Consider the following 23,307-nt stretch of genomic DNA (forward strand, 5'->3'; position numbering starts at 1 on the left):
CGTTCCCCGACCTCCGCCGCGTCGAGAATAGGATTTCTACTATTTTCATACGCGGCTCGTTAATCGAACCCCTCGGATATCGAATCTGCCGAATGAAAAGTAATGGAAATAAATGGCACTTCGCGATCGACGACGACGAGCTCGCCGCTGCGCCGGTCGCTACGGGTTTCGAGGACTTTCCGGAAGTTGGGGACGAACTGGAGCTCGCGTGGTTGAAAGAACAAACGATTAAGTAGCTTTTAATGGCTGACCGAATTCCGGATCTTGGCTTGTAACCGACTGTCGATGTTGGTAATAATATTGTGTTGATCGTTGATATGAAGAAAGATGAGGATTAACCCTTTGTAGACGAATGCCGACAAGTCGCGAACAAATGATTTAACCCTTAGCACTCTGTAGGCTCCAATATTGCAACAGTTATAATATTCAATATTTTAATGAATGAAAGAAACTACCCTAATATTATTAGACCTTCTATTATCAATTATTAGATTTTTATTAAAAGTTCGAAAGTATGTTATATTTTTCATTTTCACTAGAGATACCATAAAAATTAGTTGCAGTTGCTGATAGATTACAAAGCCATCTGGAGTGCTAAGGGTTAATTAGTCGAACAGCAAGAGATCACGTAGTTTCCTTCCTTCCATTAATTAAGCAACCCATGTATTTAGCTCGATCTGCCGAAGGTATTATATATTTCAAAGAATCTTCATCCGTAAAAGGTTAAAGACATTCATCGCCGAAGACATTAGTCTCCCGGGAACATAGATCGATATCCTCAACTCGAAATTACATGTAGCTCCGTCTACAACTCGCCAAGTTCGAATTGCAGTTCATTTTTTTGTCTACACTTGTTTTGCTCGGGAATAAGTTCGATTGCAATTGAATTGATTACCTCGATACGACCTTCGGGATTTCGTTCTATGGGGAGGTTTAATTGGTACTCCGCGAGCGGATAGAGTCAGCTATTTCATTTGTGTTGTTTTAATTTCACCGGGATTTCACTTGTGCTTCTTCAGGGGACGATACCGATGATCAACGATATTCTTTCGATATTGCGGAGTATCGCAGACACATCGGGACGAAATATTGTCGCTCGATACTGACATGCTTCGAGAAACCCGCTAGTCAGCTTTCTACTTAAATGGATCCTAGAAACTAAGAGGAGGACACGGAACCTCAATGAATCGACGTGATTTAACGAGCCAGCGGGACACCGTTTCGCGCGGAAAATGTTGCGTCACGTACCTCGTTAAATATACACGCGTTAAGCGGAGCGCGATCGGCGGCGGGGCGAGGACAAAGGGGGGAGTGGGGGGAGGCAGAATTTTATGTGCCTCGTAAACGATTTTCCTTCGGAAAATATCGGTAATTCATGGACGCTTTCGAGATCGTCGTTGAACGATTACTGTCATTGGGCATTGTTGCCGGTGCTTAGAGCGACTTTCTCTTCGCGTCACGATTTGCTTCTCTCGCGGCCGTTTCTGCGCCGAGAAATCGACCATCGAGTTAAACTTTTTGCTAGATAAAAATCGTGGGACTCCGTTTCGGCCTAAATCACTGCTGCAACGGTTCTGGACCCGGATCACGGGGGACTCGTAATCGGAAATTAACGAATTCGCTCGTCTAAACTGGAGCTCTTATATAACAAGCGGAAAGTAGAAATTAAAAGGTAGCTTTTAATAGACATTAAATGCTCAAAACTCAAATACGACATTCCTATTAAAATTCCATTCGCCTGTAATATAAGAAATGAAACAAATAACTCAATAGCAACTCGATAATAAGTAACTAGCAACTCACTAGTAAAAGATATTTTTTCAATACTCCTCGAAATAGACAATTTAGATTTCTTACATCTAGTTTAAAAGACATTATAGAGAATATAATTTCAACCCTCAACTAATGATAAGAAAGATAAGAAAAATCAAATATTTTCTTGAGAACTATGTCTCGCATAAGTTCCATCAAATCGACGTATGCTAGTTAAAAAGGTTCCCTTGTTACTAAAAATACCAAATAATATAACGTTTGCTCTATTCTAACGCAGTCAGCTGCAATTCTCATAGCTTACATTAAAAAAGGAACCAAAGAAAAATCATAATCATAAATCAGTGAAATTCAGCTAACGAATTAGCCCGTCCTCTTTGTAAACAGACGGAACATTATTTCGAATTTCAGGATCCTCCTTCTGCTCGGTTTACCCTCTTGAATCACTCCGCGCTTCATCCCTAACTTAGTGACCGGCCTCAAGACTCGCACAAGGTCCGGCCACTTAGACACTCAAAGCACCGCTACTCCAAACCTGGTTTCTAAACATCTCCCTGACAGACAGACAACGGTGCTGCTTCCTCGTTCCTGGGAACGCGCGGCGTCCTCGCGGCGAGCCGTGTTTCGCCCAAGTGATTCCGCGGAGGACCGACGCGCGGTGTTTACAAACTAGTCAGCGAAATCGCGTACGAGGGTATCGAGAGCGTTGTTTGTAGAAAGTTGAATGGCACGAGTTACGTCAGTGGCACGCAAAAAATGGCTGCCGCATGGAAACAAGGATAAACGGGAGTACCGGGCCGCCGCGACGAAACAGGGGGCCGATTGTGTACGCCACGCCGAAGAGCGCGTCGATTGGAAACAACGAGCAACCGGTGACTGGATGTAACCGAGCCGAAGAAAGGAGTGGGAATCCGGTAAACGCCGGTGAAAAAAGTAGTCCGTTCTCGGTGATCCGGAGTAAAACGACTAGACCAACCCGCGGAGGATATTGCTTTTGCATTGTCGTTGAAAAGTGGCTGAATGCTCGCTGAAGGAGGATAATGCCCGAGAAACTTTCCACGGCTAGATTCAGGCTAGATATAATCGAACATCTGCGCAGTGGAAGTCATTTTGAATGTTCTATGTAAATTTCAGGTGTTGGAATTTTGGACATTTGTAATATGTTGATAAATAGGGTATTTGATAAGTTTTTGATAAGGGTATTGTTATGACTTAGAAATTTTGTAGTGGATTCGTGTAGGATATCGCGTTTGTATTGACCTTTAAAAGTTGAAAGAGGATAAGGCAAAGTTGTTTTCTCTCGGAATTCGATGTTGTCAATAAAATAAATTAAAGATGAACCTTTGATAGTAGTACCGAAGACCCACGCAACGGCAGAACGCTTTGATTAATCCCTGGAAAGTTGTTCACTAGAAATATTCAACGTTCTGATGAGTTATTTCCGAGACCGACTTAAAAGAGAAATCACGCACAAATTAAAGAACGAATATAATATTTAATATCGAACTTCATCGTTCCGCTGTATCGAACGTGACCCTGATTCTCTAACCGAATGCATAGGGTTAAAGCGATAAAATCAAAGGAACAAAGCCAAACCGGACCTTTGAACTTTGTTCAACGCGAAAACTCGGTTCGGCGAGTGTTTGCACGGCGACCGGCCGAGACATTCAACGGCTCCGAGTCGGTTTATCGAGTTTTATCGACGCAATGCAGGTGGAGAACCCATTTTCTGACGGAAATTTCACGAGCCCCGCGAGCCGTGTCCCGCCTCAAAGGGGAATTACGCCGACGCGACAGAGACACGGATAATTTTTGTACGGGTGACCCTGTCCCACATTCCCACTCCCCCAATTACGAAACTCATCTCGATCAAAACTCTATACCCGTTGCCTCGATCCACGATATGTTCCGTCCGAATTTCGCCGTTGCACGGGGAGGCCAAGGACGCCGACCTAATCTCAACTTGTTGCGTGCTCGTTTGACTTTCTGCGCTCCTCGTATCGCCGCGTAAAAATGGCCGCTCGGGTATCGCCGCCGCGGACGGAAACAAGTTTGATACGCGTTTAAATCCTAGCCAATCACGATGCTTAGCGTTTGTTTAGTTAACGCTTCGAGGACCGTGCGAGGCGAATCATTCGGCATTCTTCGTTGTTTTATTGTTAAACTTATTAAAATTAATCCTTTTGAACGAGAATTTGTTAAACTTTCGAAAACCTTTCTTATAAAACAGCTGAGTGAGAAGGATTAAACACTAGACAAAAAATACACGTGAGTTATTTAAAGAATGAAATTATTCATTCGCAGCTTTCGAAGTTGGATATCAAATCTCGAAGTCTATTATGGCGGCTTTCGAGCGCAAGGGTTAAATAAATTCGTGAACCGCAATAAAAGTAGTGTAACGTCACGGTGGATACATTCCGAAGTTTCCAATACCTAGGCGAACTGGTCTCTTTCAACGCTACGTTTAGCGCGAAGTCGCAACTGTTGAAAAGGTACTTGTAGAAATGATTAACACTCGCAACCCGACAATGAGCGATAATGCACTTATTGCGGATACTACGTGCAACTTCGGTTTCTCTCCAATTCCGTATCGCAAGCGGAAAACTACCTCTTCCTGGATAAAAGACTCGAAAGTCCTTGAAGACGTTCGAACCGGTATCTAAACCTACTTAACCCCTGTACGAGTATCCCCTAAATTGCTAAACTTGACGAATTCCAGACATTTCGTGGTATTCCAAAGAATTCCACTGCCCAGTTCGACGGCAGACTTCTGGGTCACCCCGACACGCAGATGGAAACGAAAAAAAAAAGGGTAGCTCTCGGTGATACTGCGTCAACATCAATCGATGGCGGCGCGAGTTCTGCCCGCTTAATCGGCCTGATTGGCTGTCGATGCGGAAACAGCGGCTCCTAACGATACCTATCGGTTTTTAGGTCACTGTCAGCTGATGCACTCGTCACGCTTCCACCTAACCAGCCCGTCTTAAGTTCCCCGGTATCCCTTTACCGGGTTTTCTCGTCCGCCGGCCGTCCGCGGATGATTCCTGCCGGTCACCGCGTAGACCGGCGCCCCGGCGGCCGGCACGGAATTATTGGAGCGGCATGCACGCGTCGTTCGTTTGGCCAGTTACGCGTCGACCAATTACGATATTCTGGGTACCTGGCTCGTGACACGGTTCGCTGAACCGCGTTTCGTCCATTAACTATCTTGCCTCGACGCACGGGGCTTAATAGATACGCGATGCGGAGGTACTTTGGCCGCGTTGCTAGGTGATTACCACCTACGGTATTCGGAAATCGGAGGCCGTTCCGTGATCTAAGAATCTCTTTCGTTTCATTCGAATGCTCGGAAAATACACGACGAAGTATTGATAGGGGAAGAAAAATGGATCTCCGTGTAGATACAGAGACGAGTCGCTCGGAGGCCTCATAATATTCGAGTGAACTTGTTTCCAAGATCATTTGGAGTATTCAATTGTTTTAACCAGTTAACTGTGGAATTTAGTTGGAAAAACCTCTCGTTCAATAAAATCAAAATGGAGCGTGTACTCGTCGAACGCAGGACGAATGCAGGTAGAGTATATTTTAATGAAAGATCAAAGCGAAACAAAGAATTACATGTTTATGTGAAAAAAATGAAGAATTCATCGGTGAAAGAATTAGTATCATGTCAAGCTTTACGATGACGTGTATACTCGTCACAGTTAACTGGTTAAGATAATTGCGGAACAAGAGAATCGAAACCGGTCATACTCACTAGTACGGCAGTTGTGTTAACCCCTTGGCGTATTTACTTTCGTTACTAAGCTCGTGTAATATTTGACTATCGACGATTTGTAACAGATGCAACAAAATTTTCCATTCTACTTCAGATGGAAATTTCATTTGAATAATACATCGATAATATAACAGTTGTTTGATCCATGGGTAATGAACAACATTGATTCTTGTTAAGTTACATATTCAAATTCTAGGCCACGAAAGCTAAAATCAAGATCAACAGCTGAAAATGGTGCCCCACGTTCGAACATAAATCTAATCTTCGCATTTCGTCCTTCCGTTCCGTCGCTAAATAATGTATTCCCGCGTTCGATACGTCTATACGCAGGTAATTAACATAAATCAGCCGGAGCTCCCGAGGATATGGGACAAAATGGACCCAGGCGAATCGAAGGCCACGAACGTGTCCGCGTAATTTGTAACGTACACGGGCGAACATAATTTTTCGAGTTGTTCACCGTGAACAAGGAGACCGGGTGGCTCATCAATTTCTTTCGCAAGCGGCGTCGCATTCCGCTCCGAAAGTGTGTCCTAACGGTACACGCCGAATCGCGGCGGCGTCATCCCGGTTCCCGGTAAAATCGTCGCGACGCGACGGAGAAGGCCGGACATTAACCGGCGACGATTCGCGGACCGTCGAGCAACTTCTGCCGCGCGATCGGGGGACAGATGTAAATGGAATTACGCAGGTATTGTTCCGCGCGGACGCTGATAGCTCGCGTCGTTAACCGAGCGAAATGGACACAGCCGGCGCGCGAAACGCGCTCGCGTAAAGCCGACGATTTTGACGCGATCCGTTCGCGTTTTGTTGCCTTGTAAACTGCGTTCGGATTTTCCCTGCTTTTTGTTTTTCCGTCGAAGTATCAATTGAAACATCGATACAATGCACTGGGATGTTCAATGGGAAAATGGTACTAGACTGACGCGTTTTTTCGTTTGGGATCGGTGTGCCTGACATTCATTCGAACAGAAATCCCTATGGTTTCATAGAACAGTACTAGATTTAACACTAGATTTCTGGAGTACTGGGTTACTGGATTGCAGAAATGTGCCATTTGAATTGGACAAGGATCTTTGTGACGTTTATTAGGTAGAAAGTTTGATAGAATGTTAAGTCTTGTGCGGGTAATAGAGATTTTGTTATTTGTGAAGCTTTATTGTTTGAAATTCTTACTTGTGAAGCTTTATTGTTTAAAGTTCTTACCTGTGAAAGCTTTATTGTTTAAAATTTTTACTTGTAGAAGCTTCATTGTTTAAAATTTTTACTTGTGGAAGCTTCATTGTTTAAAATTCTTACTTGTGGAAGCTTTATTGTTTAAAGTTCTTACCTGTGAAAGCTTTGTTGTTTAAAATTTTTACTTGTAGAAGCTTCATTGTTTAAAATTTTTACTCCTGGAAGCTGTATTGTTTGAAATTCTTACTTATGAAGCTTTATTGTTTACAATTCTTACTTGTAGAAGCTTTATTGTTTAATATTCTGACTTGCAGAAGCTTCATTGTTTAAAACTTGCATTCTGGATGCGAGGTGATTAATTACGAAAAGTACCATTTTCATGAATAACTCTTTGGAATAGTGACTTCGGTTTTCAATCGTTCCTAGATGTTCCAAATCGAAGCTCAGACGAAGATTCCCATTCCTCCGTTAAGGTGTATCGATTGGCCAAACAGTGAACCAGTAATCGTATTACCCTAACCAATATCGGACGCCAGGAAAAAGCTGACGGTGCATTTCGCGCAATACTCGTGGAAACGAGAACTCCGGCGTGCATGCATCGTTAAATATCGTTCGAACTCTGTTTTATTATTTTATGGACTCTTTTACTACGAATCCATGCATTGAGGCTGATTGATTTTATTAGGCTTACAATTAGGACTAACTAAGTACTCGTTGCTACATTCTTCACAGAACAAAAACGTCACTTTCAATATAGAATAAACTTATTCATCCCACACCTATAAAAAAAGCCCCTAACAACAAATATGACGAACATTTTCAAAAATTGTCTAGCAATATTCACATACTACACATTACAAAAATCGATACATTCATTTTCATATTTAGAAAATTTCAAATACTAAAAAAACGTGTTCGACAAAATTCAATCTACAGTGAACACGTTAACCCTTGAACTCTGTAGACCCCAAAATGGCACCAGTTGTAATATTGAATATTTTAACGAACCAAAGAAACTACCCTAAAATTATTCGATGTTCCACACAACCAAATTTTGTACTGAGAATGAAAATAAAAGATCAAAGGAATGTTACAGCATTTTTCATTTTCACTAGATACTTTAAAAATTCGTTGCTGATAGATTACAAGACCATCTGTAGTGCGAAGGGTTAAATCGGCGTGGGCCATTATTCGGTAAGAAAACAAAGGAGGTGACTAGTAGAAAAGAAATGGTCCATGTGCGAGAGGATCCCAATCGATCACCCGGTATAGAGCGTAGAATCGACGGGGTCCATTAACGTTCGCGAATAGTGGTGGAACGAGTTACTCCGTTCGAAAGATAATCGACGAATTATTCGATTCGATTCGAGCGACGGACGCTCTCCGCGGCTCCGAGAGGCACGGCCGAGGAGCGGAGGCCGGCGTATTTAAAAACAGAAGCGAACCCGAAGACCGGTTAGGCACCAAGGAGATCAACCGACTGGTCTGGGTAATCGGCTAAAATGAATCTCTGGTGTCACACTTTCCTTCCCTCGTTATCAACGATCCCCCGACGGTCGTTACTTTTTCTGGGAATCGCAACGGGAATACGTGTGTATATTCCTGCTCGATTCCCGAGGCGTTTTACCGCGTCGCGCGACCGTGGTATGCGATCCCTGACCGATTCGAAAATTCATCTCACCACCTCTGTTTCCTATGCAGCTTCGACTGCATTCAATTCTACGGTTTGGAATGAGTTACGGGGACACCGTTGTTCGTCAAGCTTTATCTTTGGTACTAGGAGAGTGTTTGGCTGATAACAGCTTTTGGAGCAGGTTCAAATTTTATTATTTGATATGTGGGTATTGAACATTGAGATGTTGTTAGTGTTGATGATCTTGACATTTTAGTAATTGCAGGAATAAAATAATATTTAGTTCAACATGTGAATTTTAAATAAATGGTAATATTCTTTTGGTTGAGTAGTAGGAGAGTGGTTGAAAACTCCTTTTGCAGCAGGTTCAAGTTTTACCATTTGAAATGTGGATATTGAAAATTTAGGTGTTAATAGTGTTGATGGTCTTGACATTTTAGTAATTGTAGGAATAAAATAATCTTTAGTTGAAAACTTGAATTGTAAAAAAAATGATGAAACACCTTTTGATAGGATCAGTTTCAAATTCTACCATTTGATGTATGAAATATGGATGTTGAAAATTGACATGTTATCACTATTGATGATCTCGACATTGTAGTAGTAGGAGTAAAACAATCTTTAATTGAAACGTGAACCGTAAAAAATGGTAATACTCTCCCTAGATAACTAAACTACTCAAGGTCGATCTGAATAGTGTTAAATACACATCTATCTTTTGGTACATGACATATTCCAAAGTCACTGAAATCAACACTACAAATCCAGTTCCAATTTCAGTCACCACTCCAACTCTCCCAACATGAAACCAACCTAGAAACTTCCCACGATAATTTCAAAAATCCTAACCCAAAAGATCCATAAAAAAATTCCAATCCCCAGTCTCGAGAGCCAGACGCCAGCCATCTCGAGGGGTTACAGTTACGCAAACAACGTGAAAGTGTAAAAAGAACGAGAAGGAACTCACCTGGATAAGGTGCCCTTGAGCAGAGGATTCCTGTCGTCATAGTATCCACCGGACGACGGCATCTTCAAGTAATCCAAGCAATAGGCACGTGGCACTTGGCACTGACACTACGGCACTGCATCACTGTCGCGTGATCTGTTAACTTTCCATTCACCGTACCCACAATATACGGCTACACGGTTTTGCTAGGCGCGCGACCCATCGTTTCCCGCGGAACAATGGTCTGCTGGATCGAAAATCGAAGGAACAACGAAAATATGCGTGAGAATATATATATGCGTGCGTGCATGTACGTTGAACCCGGCACTCGCGCGATGCGTATCACAGGTAACCGCGTTACATCCTCGACACGAGGATCGACAACGTTTTCGTATCGTCAGTTACGTGCCTCGTAGCATTTCTCTCTCTTTTGCTCTCGCTCTCTCTCGCTCTCTCTCTCTCTCTCTCTCTCTCTCTCTCCGGTCGAGAACCATGCGCGCAGATAACGGGCAGCCAACGAACACTGTCAACAAGTCGCCAATACGTCTTACCCAGTCGACTCTCGACAATTATCTAGACGAGCGGACTGACTCTCTCTCTCATTTTCCTCGATAAGCGCGAGTCGTGGCACAGCGCCGCTTCGACACCGATCGTTAAAGCGGCGTCGATGTGATCCTGTGGTCGCCCTCCTGGCCACCTAAAGGCAGAGAATTCACGGTTTAACCTACACCATTTCCAACCGCGCGTCGTTTCTCCCCTCGAACTGCCGCCGCCGTGCTCCCCCGACACGTGCGAACACTCTTGCCAACCATGGTCGACTATCAACAACCCATCCCGCCGTTGTCCCTGACGCGGCTGCGCGGTGCCGTTCCCTCCAAAAATTGCCCGGGAAACTTTCCAGGGCTACGTTCACACTCGATTTCATCGAACGCCCGCGCACTGTCATTCTTAATGCATTATAAATTTCAGAAGTTTATGGAAATTTTGGTTTTATTGTAATATGTTGATAAGTTTTTGGTATGGAGTTTTTATGATGTTAGGAATTTGAAATGAACTTTGTACGGATTCGAGTGGTACTTTTAATGGCAACTGTAGAAATAGAGATAGGTCTCTACAAATTGCAAATGTTATGAATAAATTACTCACGCGTAGATTGCCTAACCCTTTGTCCCTTTAATCCTCAGTCACCACTTGATTCGATTTTCAAAATCATAAAGTCTTATATATAATATTAAGCCTCGAATAATGCAACGATACATGGAATATTAAAATAAAATAACTTTCCTTAATTTATATACGTTTCCTCATTAATTAGTTCCAATGAAAAATTCTCGAGAGCAAGGGGTTAAAATTATTCGAGAATCGTTTTCAAGTTGCCAACCATCACTGTTCCCAGAAAAAAGGAAGGTTAGAAAATGAATGGTTACGTTACGTGGATAATTCGCTGTCTTTCTATGGCTAATAATCTCATTAGTCCCTTAGGTCAATTACGCTACGTCACGAGCAACATAAATATTGTTACGTGACCGCGGGGTAGGCGGTAGTGGTGTGTTGAAAAAAGAGTACAGACCGAGTTCACGATATCCGACGTACACGTTGCGGCAGTGCTAATGCCGATCGCCATCTTGCGGTGGGTGCCGGTGCAACGTTCTTTCGGCTGCCGTGAATTTTACAATACGAACGGAATCGATCCAGGTTCAAACGCGATTCCCATTATGGGAACGAACTTCTGGGAAAGCGCTTCTTCGTTCGCGTCGGTCAGACGCCTTTCACATTCTTCGCAATGTTGCGAACGGTCAACGCCATCGGGCGCGATTGGCGCCAAAATCGAGGCACGCTCCGAGGCAGCAGCCGCGCTTCGGTGAAAGTCCTCGGTCGCGCGCTATCCGGGAAACGTTGGAGTGCGTGTTCTCATGAATTTTCCTGCTAGCCGGGTGCGACGGTTCCGCCGGCGACGCGTTCTAGAAATGGGATCGGATGATTCATCGGTTTTACGGGAATCAGCTGGCGGCGGTCGTGATCGCGGTCGCGCTGTACGTACGCCGCTGGGATGAACGAGGATCCCCGCACACGTGTTTTCCAGGCGCGGAGAACCGTCGGGATAAGTGTCACGGTTGAAAGCGGAACGTGCCAGGTGAGTCGATCGAGCGCGTTGTTTATTTATAAACTAAGGGAACCCGGGAGAGAACGCGGAGAGACGGCGTGCGCCTCGCGCGTTTAGTTTACCGTTCGCAAACTACACGAGCCGCGTACTTTAAGGACCACGCGTTCTTAGTCGCCTGATACGACGATGATTGGCCCGGCCATCCCAAGATGGCGCGATTCACCCGTCAACACCTGCGAGTCCCGTGACACAATCGTTCGATTTTTTGGCACCCACCGACCGGCTCTCGTCCCGCTCGGAACGTTTTTTATCGTTATTATTAGGCCGATGATTATCGCGTTATCCGCGGGTGACGTTGTATCATGTGAAATCGAGGATCGAATCGTTGACACGCATACGCGACTACAGTTGGGATCGCGATCTTAACACGTTGAATGCCGTGGGAGTCGCTGGTGACCGGAGCTTCGAAATAACTCGGAAACAATTAGAATTCGTAAGGTAACCGGCGTCGAATAAAAATATTCAATGACGTAAATGAGTTGATAGTGTTGTAAGAATTGTAGTAGCATAAATTAATAATTATTCCTGTTTATCTTTGTTGCGAAGGTGTAAGTGGTAAAACGTTGTTTTTCGTGGCAGTCAAGCAACGTGTTAATGGACGCTGCCGTGCGCGATAATGTGAAACGGACCTAATGGTGTTAATTACGACGAAAATGAATTTTTCATAGGAACTTTACATGCTAAGGTATTCAGAAATTACAAATTATGCTCTCGAAAAATCTGGCAAATGAGTTTAACGCTAGAACTACCAAGCAGTTAAACTGACTCTTCTAAATTTCTTTATAAAACTTTTAACTGTGTATTTATTAACCCTTTGCACTCGAGAGGCGACTCCCAGTCGCCAGGTGATTTGATACAGAAAACTTATAATCTTTGGAATTTACCATTAAACTTTGGAATTTATCATTAACCTTTGTACATCGCATCAATACGTGAAATATTGAAAGAAAATAGCTTCGTTAACTAATTTATGTATGATTTCTTGTCAAGTGCATTTTAAAGGATCTTGTCTACATCTAATTAGGAAGTGAAAAACTTTCGAGTGCAAAGGGTTAAGATTTCAGTACAAATATTACTAAATCAATTTCTTCAACGATTTCTCAAAAGCATTTGTTCCTTTTCAGTAATTGCAACAGAAGAAATTAGATCATTTTGACCCATCTTGTAATTCCAATGTTAAATTTCCATTCTTTTACGGTCTTAGCCGTCTATAAGCGCAACGACTGTTACGAGCACTCTTTATTTACCGTTCAATCTTCATAAAACGATATTTAATCTGTCGACCGCTACAGGTATCGAGCGATAGCTCTAAAAAATTTGATTTATCATTCAACAGAAGTGACAGCCGTATTTTTAGAGCGTCGAGAGAAAAAGTGGAATGTAATAGTCCGAAGAGGTTATGGTAACGCGAGAAGCTAACGTTCGAATTGATTTTGAAAATTCCAAGCCGGTGACGCGTCATTGTAAACTGTGCCAAGAAGCGGCGCGGAGGAAATTGTAAACGATGAAATTTCGAGAAAGATTGTTCGAAATAGTCTATGATTAAAGAAGGAACATAGACGTGCAACGGGCATCCTCCGTGCGCAAAAAATCAGCAGTTACAGTAGTGTGTCATAAGCTATAATTATTCCTTTCTCTCGGAGGCTCTGTCTCATCTGTGCACTTTCACCGTGGTCTTCTAGGTCTCGAGACGGGCAAATGTGCAGAAAAATAATCGTAGCACGGGCGGCCACCGATTTCGTTCGCTTCAACCGATTTTAACGCAAATACGGCGCTTATACACTGCACTCGAAGCGAGATAAGTCAGTCAACTTTGTAAACGAGATTTCCCACTAACTGAAAACTCTAGTGTTCAATCGTTTTATTATCTGCGCGCTATCGGTCTAAATTTAGAAATTCAACTGCTTACATAGAAAGCAGACTTCAGATTTATATCACTTTCCGTACTATAAGGTAGAAAATGTACAAAAGCATAACAAAATAGCAAACTATTTGCTACCATAATTCATACGTTATATTATCTGGTTATTTACGTCGTTGAATATTTTTAGTCGACGTCAGTTGTTTGTATGAATTATAATTGTTTCAATTTCGAAGCTCAGGTCGCCAGTGGCGGTCAACGTGATGTTTATTGAAACTGTTAGAATAATTAGAATAATTGTATTAACCCTTTGCACTCGAAACCTTGTGTAATGTATCAACACACAGAACATCCAAGTAAAATATTTCCCTCTTAATCTATACAAGATAATCAATTGTGTTGGTTGCGAAAAATATCGTTTAGTCAGAAAGTAATGAATATTTTTCATGAAAAATATTGTCGAGTGCAGAGGGTTAATATTTGATATACAAGTCAATATGAGAAATATTCATTGGTTTTGAAATTCGATTATTTTTGTAGTAAAGTTTCCCGATTAATTTCGATACACGATGTTCCCTGTACATTATTCGAGACCGGTAACGCTCGTGACCCCTGAAATTTCACGAAAATCTCCGATACCATGTAGAATTAGCGTCTTGCCACACGTTCAACGTTAAATCGTAATAATAGCGTACCCGGCCCGGTAGGAACACGCAAACGAGCAACGATCCTTTTACGAACCGATGTACCGTTCTCGCCGGCAGCCCAAGTCGAAAGTATCCGGCATAACAAGGGCAAATGACCTACTCGCCGAGTCGCTAACATTTTTCAACGGTCCGTCAACGAATAGATCGACCTCTTCATTTCCCTGGCGTCCTTTCACTGCGCCACGATCAAATCGAATGACACGCGTTTAATATTCGAAACACAGAACATTCAGAAGATGTACTTTTCAAGTCAAATTCAAATTTTACGACGAATTTGGGAGACAATAAAATGTAACGTTTGTTCTCAATGTTAACCTTTGCACTCGAATATTTTTCATTAGAAATATGCAGCACTCTGATGGGACACAGATGATGTTTGAAACTAATTAATGAGGAAACACGTGAATTAAGGACAGTTATTTTATTTCAATATTCCAGCATTATGCAAAGCTTAATAGCAAAACTAGCAGACAGATCAAAATGACCATTCCTGATGTCTCAATTAAAATTATAACATTCTAGAAATTATGAAAATATGGATTTAGCAATGCGCAAATTGAATCAAATCAAAGTCTCAATAGATGCCTTAGAGTCTATACACAAATTTCAAAAAGTCAATTTAACTGCTGCTCTTACTGTTAATATTATATTCAAAACCTCATAATTCCTCTATATCAAATCAAGCACTAACTCACCCCAGTGCAAAGGGTGAAATTCCCAACTCCAAAACCAGAACCCCAAACAAAATAAAATCGACGAAACTCGCATTCCATCCTCAGTCCAAAAACCAACGGCCCACGATCGACTAATCAGATTTCGAGTTTACGATCATCCCCCGGTCCGGCACGCGAAATAATACAGCGCGTTCCGTAGCTGTACGCCAAGATGCTTTCGAGGGATGGGTAACGAGGCGAAAAGTCGAGGAGTAAAAGCGTTACGTGATTCAAGGACGTACGCTAAGTGGGATCGTGACGCAGTCGATAAGCAGCTGTAGGTGCAACGATCGTTCTACCCTTATGGCCTGTGTATTTGTTCACGGCGGTGCTCCCGAGTAGGAAAAAAGCGCCCTCGCCGACCGACCGACTACGCGGCCTACTACCAAACGGGAAAAGAAACAAACAAACGAACAAAAAGAACGAAAAAATGAAGGAACGCGTATACTCGAATGCTCACTGGAAAATCGGTACCGTAAGCGTTCCACTTCTCTTTCGTTCTCTTTCTCCTCTCTTCCCCCCTCTCTCCATCCATCCCTCCCTCCCTCTTTCTCTCTCTCTCTCTGTTCTTTCTGTCCTTCTCTTTCTTTCAGTCCCCCCACCGGCGACTCTGTCTTTCTTAAAAGAAAACCGCTCCGGAATCCGCGTCTCGGAATGCGAGAGGCGACGAGTCTCGGCTTAGCACGAACGCAACCTGTCCACACTGTTTCCCCCACCCCGGGTCCGCCGCTGATCCTCCTAACTCTACTTATCCATCCCTACCAGCGGCCGAACGATGCAAACACGATTGCACTCATACACCGCCACGCACGCGTCGCGCGTCTGCACGTACACCGCGAGATACGCACACATAGGTACATGCCATCATTCGCTTGATCGTGTAACCGTATACATGACGCGTCGTTCGCCAGAGCCGAGACTCCTTATTATTCATTCGGATGCATATACAACACTGCGGTCGAATCCGGCGAGAATGAGAAACCATTGTGTCGGCTCTTTTTCTTTTTTTATCAACGCGAACACGTTTTCACCGGTGAAAATTACACGATCGCCGTCGGGGTAACTGCCAGGCTACCAGCGCGTGTTCCGACGGTCTCGATTATATTTTCCTCGATGCAGTAATGATAAAGAGGATATTAGGAAAATGAAACTGGGACGTTGAGTTTCTTAATGTAGCTTGTAGTTTATAGTGGTATCTGTGGATACTCGTTTGATTTTCGTTATGTAAAATACAGAATTACTGCTGTCACCGAGATGACGCTCCGAACGCGTTGAATGGGGGTCACCGGTGACCCCGAGCAAATCGAATTATAGTTCACTCGATGAAACGACGATTATATGAAAACGTATATTATAAGTAATGCTAATACAGTAACATTCAGTTAGACGTGGAATAGTAGTAATTTCGATTAACCCTTTGCACTCGAGGGTTTTTCAAATCTTCAATCCTTTCTAGCTAGATTCTTTAAAATTCATCAAGAAATCACTCATAAATTGGAACAAAGTTATTTCCTTCCAATAATCAAAGCTTATAATTTTGTATCAAATCATCAAGGGTTAACCCTTGCACTCGAGAGGTGACTCTAGGCACCATTTAATTCGACATAACAAAATTACAAAGTGTTACATATAATATTAACCCTTTGCACTCGAGAGGTGACTCACTTTTGAGAAATATTCAAATAAAACAACTTTGTTCCTGAATGTCCTGATTTCTCGTCGACTTAGTTTCACAAAACATCAATTTTATCTCATGAGAAAATATTAAAATATTTCTAGTGAAAAACTTCCGAGTGCAAAGGGTTAAGTTTCGTGTAATGCATCAATATGCGAAATATTTCCCCAAAACATCGTCTCTAATTTACGTATGTTTTCGCATTAGTTTCAAATAACGTCGTCTACGTCTTTTAGGAAAGCGTCGAATGTTTCTGGTGGAAAAGCTTTCGAGCGCGAAGGGTTAATATTATATTGTCTCCATTCGGTGTACGTTCCTAAGTGAAATCGTGCGGCGTTGGACGTGTTAACGCGCGGAGGAATTACAGAGCGACGCGTGTTTCTAACCTGCACGAGAAGAAGACGATTAAGTTTCGGTTCCGTTCCGTGGCAAAGTTTCCGCTTAAAATCCGACGATTCCGTTTCAGCGCAAATGGAATCTGTCCACGCTATTTCCTCCACGATCTCTCCGTCCCGTTTCCCCTTCACCTCCTTTTCTCTACACGCTTGTTCTACCCGGTGTGTGTGTGTGTGTGTGTGTGTATGTGTGTGTGTGCGCGCGAGTAGTCGGTCCCGCCGCGCACACTACCGCCGCGAGTATCTATATTTGTCGGATCCCCGGCTGAGATGTGTGCATGCCAACCACACCGGCACACCGATTCGTACGTGCAACACGATTTCGCTTATTTATCCCACACATGTGCGCTTGATACGCGTAGATACAGCACGCGTCTTATTTACCGAGCGGCTGAGAAAGAGAGAGGAGGACGAACAGGCCAAAACAGAGAGAGGAACGGCGAGATAGCGCCGCGGAACGACACGAGCTATTTTTCAAACTCGGTGCACGTACCAGCGGTGATCGGGTTCGGTGACGATCGGGGCATCTGCCGGGGAACGTACGTACGCCAGGCGATACCCCATTAACACTGGAAACACCGAATGGGACAAAAATCCATTCGTCAATTGTTCTTTGAGAATTATTGAAAAGAGTAGATGCTGCTTTGCGAAGAAATCGAGTGAGTAACACGCAAATTTAACCCTTTGCGCTTGAGGGGTGACTCTCGCTCACCACCTGATTATACAGTGAAACTATAGAATTTGATGTTTAATATTATATCTTATATGATTCATCAATTTAAAAAATATTGAAAGAAAATAGCTTTGTTCCTCAATGTACGTATAATTTCTCTTCGAGTTAGTGTCATAAAATATCGTCCTTATCTCGTCAAAAAATGTTCAAATATTTCCAGTGAGAAACTTCCGAGTGTAAAGGGTTAATCGTAAGTCAAGGTGACTTTTCAAAATTCTATGGGAACTCTAAGGATCTATCGAGGCTTTTATCAGTCGAAACTTAGATCGATTGCTCTTTTAATAATTGTGAAAGAATTTAGGAATGGGGCACTTTGACCTATAGTTCTAGGGTTAACACTAGAATTATTCTTTTATAATTATTGAAAATATAGCGGATGCTTTGACTTAGTCATGCAAATTCAATCATAATTGAATTGAAATCGCAATAGCTTAGAGTCTTTATAGAAAAATTTGAAAACTTCAGGTTGGCTGCTCGGTAGTTCTAGTGTTAACACGTTGACTGCCACGGTGGTTGCGGACCACTAGCAATGTGTCCTTTTTACCCATCTGGTAGTTCTCGTGTTACCACCATGAATTATTGACACTGAATTATTTTACAATTCTTGAAAAGATAGCAGATGCTTCGCGACATTACCGAAGAAATTTAGTAATAGTAATATAAATCTCAATAACTATAGTCTTCGAACCCCACCAGAAAAACGTTACAAACTCCAACCCAACTCCTCGACACTTCCACCGTCAAGAAAACGGTCCCTCGAATCTCCCGCCCATTTCTTTCAAAATTTCTCCACAGGAACCGCCCGCCACGAACACTACAGTCTCATAGAAGGCGCACCGTGACGCGCCGGAGACGAACGATAAATATTACCGATGACGTCAAAATGGGAATTGACCTTAACATTGGCGCACGGTCCCTCCGTACGTTCGAAAACGAATTTCGATTTCTTCAACCCCTATCGCGAAACCGTGACACGAATCGTGTTCGTGTTTATCGAACACGATAGAGCCCTGTACAAAAGAAAAACTCTGGTTCCGCCGACTTTCGATACTTACGGGGAATTGCTCGCCGATTAAATTCCTCGATATATTCCCAAGCGAGGCGTGTGTTTCTCGCATGGAAAACGGTCTACGGTGATCGCGTAGTTACCGTGCACTTCACTGTCGCGCACGACGGGAATACACGCGGAGCACCAGCACAATTTCTGGAATCTCTCGCGCTTCCGTGTGCCGCGAGAGAGACATACTCTGGTACGAACACGCGCGAGACACATGCCCCTCCGGCCGCCGCCGCCGCCGCCGCCTCCGACGGTGCCGCTGCCGCCGCAGCCGCCTTCGTCTCGCATTGCCGGGCATACGGGCCACGTTCTGTTTTCTTGCGCACAGTCGCAACACCACCGATCATTCCCTAGGAATAAGGTCGTACGCAAGATCGTGCCAAGAAACACTACCCAAGTAAACGACCGTTATTTGTGAACGTTCACTTCGATCTCGGCTAGGGCGAACCTCTCTCGATTATCGCGCGTAACGCGACAATGTTATCAATGTCAATAATTGCACGGACGTCGCGGTGTCGTGTTACTGCATCGGGAAGACCCTTCCCGTAACCTGACTTCGGGATACTTCAACGTCAGCGTCTCGTCGGTCATTGGGATTTGATAATCAGTTTGCTACTAGTAGAGAAAAATAGGTACTTGTGATTACTGTGAAGATTATTTGCAGTGTTGGATATTATAGAAGCCTCTAAGGCCCATGTAACTTTGACGTCACGAGTTTGGAAGATTTTAATGTAGACGTCTCGTCGGTCATTGGGATTTGATAATTAGTTTGCTACCAGTAGAGAAAAATAGATACTTGTGATTACTGTGGAAATTACTTGCAGTGTTGGATATTACACAAGCGTCTAAGGCCCATGTAACTTTGTTGCCACACGAGTTTGTAAAATTTTAACGTAGACGTCTGGTCGGTCATTGGGATTCGATAACTAGTTTGCTACCAGTAGAGAAAAATAGGTACTTGTAATTACTGTGAAAATTATTTGCAGCGTTGGATATAATTATACAACTGTCTATAAGCCTATATAACTTTGTGGTCACACGAGTTTGGAAAATTTTAACGTTAGCGTCTCGTCGGTCATTGGAATTTGATAATTAGTTTGCTACCAGTAGACAAAAATAGATACTTGTGTGAAAATGATTTGCAAGGTGTTAGATATGATTATACAACCTATAAGCCCATGTAACTTTGTCGCCACAGGTTTGAAAAATTTTAACGTTAGCGTTTGGTCGATCATTGGAATTTGATAACTAGTTTGCTACCAGTAAAGAAAAATAGATACTTGTGTGAAAATGATTTGCATAGTGTTAGATATGATTATACAACCTATAAGCCCATGTAACTTTGTCGTCACAAGTTTGGAAAATTTTAACGTAGACGTCTCGTCGGTCATTGGGATTTGACAATTAGTTTGCTACCAGTAGAGAAAAATAGATACTTGTGATTACTGTGAAAATTATTTGTACTATATAATTAACCCTTTAGGCCCATGTAACTTTGAAACATATCAATATTCTATCATCTTGTTGATTTATTTCATTTTGCACTCAAAATGGTAAATAAAATTAAGTAATCAGTTAACTTGAAGTTTTATACGCTCAGACGTTTAACGAAATTATTGAAACCATTGAATACACTGTTAATTCGTATTCATAGATTTCACGCACAAAAATTCGACCCACAGAGGGTTAATTCCTACCTAATCAAATAACACTATTCCGTAATCATTGACGCAGAAACTCAGATCATAAGCGATAAAAACAAGAAAATATGCTCGCTCTACCGAAACTAATTAACTTCCACGTAATTACCAAACCGACTGAGAAACTACACACCATTACTAGCTCAACCAAAACCAACGACAGAAACATTAGAAAAAAACCAATTTCCAACAAACAAATACAAATCTTCCTCGAAATCACGTTCATTTCAACTCCCATTTCTAAAGATCCTCGACTCCTCGTCATCGAATAATTCCCACAACTTAGCTCGAATACTTCTCGCCAGGGGGTGGATACTTAATCGGCTAGAAAGTATCGCTCCACATCCGGCGACCTTGTTCGTAAAGGATCTAACATAGGCGTGAATCGTGGGTATCGAGCATCTATCAGGCTCCCGAGAATCAAACGCGAGGAGCTTCGGCCGAGACGCGTAGAGGGAGCTGGCGGCAGTTGTCAACGGCGTACGTGAACAGAAGCCTGGTCGATATGGGGAGAAAGAATACTCGTAAAATGTCGATGGTCGGCCGGAGCACAGTATCCACGGGTACATACTGGAATGAACGTTCGTTCCTCCTGTTCTCCTCTTCTGCCGGACACGTCGGACGGTAAGGGAGCACGATGACAGTTCCGCTCACAATAATGGCAGATGCGCACGACGTTCTTGTCACGCGGGTAAAGGGTAAAAATCACCCGTTTGCACGTGTGCGCTCGTTCCTCGTTCCACACATACACGTGCGATACAACCGACCGTAGACTGTGTGACTCTATGTGTGCCCTCTATCCGTGTGTGTGTGTTTGTGTGTGAGCGTGAGTGTCGTTTTCGATGCGTGTAACTGGTGTACGTGGTGGTATATATCCGTGCTCGAGTGTAGACGTGGTAGTGGAGTGGTAGCTGTGCAAAAACGTCGTAACAAGACGGCGCGTGGACGGTCGCGGCTGAACTGATCGTGGGGGTCGAGCTACAGGTGTCATCAGACGGCGGCTGCTCCACCCCTCTGCCCCCACCCCGGCTCCCTCACCCGCCCTCGATCCCCACCAACCGACGACGTACTTTCACGCACACGGCCAGCCCGTGTGCAGGAGAGAACGCGTGCGCACACGAGCCGGCTTCCTCTGTAATCATGCAATATCATTCGTTCTATTCGCGGCGCCTATGAACGAAGCGACGCGGCACGTGCTTTGCATCACTGTAAACGATATCGAACACGTCTTTCAGTTTTTTCTAATTTTTCTTGCTTTTACTTCCTGCCGTTTTAAACCTTTCAACTCTGTAGGGTACGATGCTGCGGTGGTTGTAATGTTAACCCTTTGCGGAAGATTGTTTCAGCATACCTTTCGCAGATTCTGTTAACACTTTGCAATCGAGAATATTTTTCGTTAGAAGCATTCAGTGTTTTCTGACGAAATATTGACAATATTATTGGCAACTTATGTAAAGAAATATTTTGTGTAAATTATGGGGCGTTGTTTTATTTCTGTTTTATTTGTTAATAGCTGATTCAATGTTTTATATTGAATTTTTCAGTTTACAATTTTGTTGCGTTCAATCAAATTGCGACTGAGTCGCCCCTCGAGTGCAAAGGGTTAAATTAAACATTAGATACTTAAATCGTAGAGAATAAAACTGTGTATTGATTTCTTGCTGTTTCGATAGTTAACCGTTTGAACTCTGTAGGCTCCAATATTGCACCAATTATAACATTGTTAATTTTCAGTAGGACTACCATCAAAATTGGTAGGAGTTGCTGCCACGTCATGAAACCATCTGGAGTCCTAAGGGTTAAATCATTTGTTCGCAACTTAGTGTTACAAACGTGGCAATTTGACCTTGGCGAAATGACATTCGTCTGCAAAGGGTTAAATGTTTTAATGAATCTTAGAGAAACTACCCTGAAATTATTCGATTTTCCACATATTCAAATTTTGTGCTAAGGAAAAAGGATCGAAGAAATGTTAAAGCATTTCTCATTTTCGATAGGAATACTATAAAAGAGATGATTTGATACAGGAAAATTATAAATTTTAGGTTTTACTATAAATACCTTTTCTAGGATTTATTTGTTAACTATGATGCAACTAGTTTATCGTTAATAATCTATTAGGAAAGAACAAATTTTGTTGCGTATTCTATCGACTCGTTAATAGGAAAGTATCGTTTAATTTATATTTAAAAACAGATACATAACACTCAGGTTTCTCGAAATCGATTAAAAATTTTCACGCAGGATATTGTAGGTCAAGGGGTTAACCTTTGTATACTGCGTCAATATGTGAAATATTGGAAGGAAACAGCTTTGTTCCCTAATTTATGTGATTTTTTGATAAACCTATTTTAAAGACTCTCGTTTATATCTAACTAGAAAGGATTAAACGGTTCTAGCGAAAAACAAGTGCAAAAGGTTAACTGATGCAACAGCAAGAAATCAGTACATAATTTCCTTATTTTCTAGTATTTGAACATTTCATATCTATGTTACTGGAATCTACAGAAGGTTTCGTATTCTTTACAGAATCTAGGTATATCCCTCATTTTCTAATGAAGTATCAATGATATGCTTCATAATCAGTATTAATATAATATAGAAATTAAGAGATAGAACTATTCTATTTTGTTTCATGTAACGTTAAATGAACTTTAATATTGAACATGAAACTTTGTAATTTTACTATATCAAACCAAATGACTGTGAGTCACCTCTCAAGTGCAAAGTGTTAACACATTAAAAAAAAAAGTATAATATTAAATCATTCGCTCGAGTTGCATTATTTTATGTTCATCCATATGAATATCACATGGGGTAGCATTGTTTATAATATAAAAACGTTTCTAATAATCATCGTATCATCGAGTGAACTATAATAATTTAATTCGGTTAGGGGTCATCCATGACCCCCATAGCATTCACGTGTTAATCCAACGGATCGACTGCGAATTTTTCGATGTTACGTTTTCAAGAATACAATTGGAACAATGGAATTA

The 23,307-nt window shown here is 42.4% G+C and overlaps 1 protein-coding gene and 1 long non-coding RNA gene across 5 annotated transcripts in view; one reads left to right on the forward strand and one right to left on the reverse strand.

The window, feature by feature from the left end:
* The window catches only part of lilli (AF4/FMR2 family member lilliputian), a 370,515-nt gene extending 349,228 nt beyond the window's left edge, over positions 1-21,287 (reverse strand). Inside the window, exons 1-3 of one of the 3 annotated variants that reach the window (XM_076368250.1) lie at positions 20,880-21,287; positions 9,855-10,000; positions 9,325-9,547 (exon numbers count right to left, since the gene is read on the reverse strand). In XM_076368250.1, the coding sequence (XP_076224365.1) occupies positions 9,325-9,386 (62 nt within the window). In that variant the 5' untranslated portion in view covers positions 9,387-9,547; positions 9,855-10,000; positions 20,880-21,287. Of the gene's footprint in view, positions 1-9,324; positions 10,001-18,606; positions 18,783-20,879 lie in introns of those variants that run through there. The other 2 variants (XM_076368249.1, XM_076368251.1) reach the window with 2 other exon arrangements.
* LOC116430102 (uncharacterized) lies at positions 11,574-14,441 on the forward strand. Of its 2 annotated transcripts, none has more exons than XR_012998748.1 (3): positions 11,574-11,905; positions 12,014-12,152; positions 13,150-14,441. It is a non-coding gene; the product is annotated as an uncharacterized LOC116430102 (long non-coding RNA). The 2 variants fall into 2 exon arrangements; XR_004235643.2 differs by lacking the exon at positions 13,150-14,441 and adding an exon at positions 12,592-13,131.
* Positions 21,288-23,307: the final 2,020 nt, after the last annotated feature.

This window comes from Nomia melanderi, chromosome 6 (genome assembly GCF_051020985.1).
Source record: "Nomia melanderi isolate GNS246 chromosome 6, iyNomMela1, whole genome shotgun sequence".
In the NCBI taxonomy this organism is placed as follows: Eukaryota; Metazoa; Arthropoda; class Insecta; order Hymenoptera; family Halictidae; genus Nomia; species Nomia melanderi.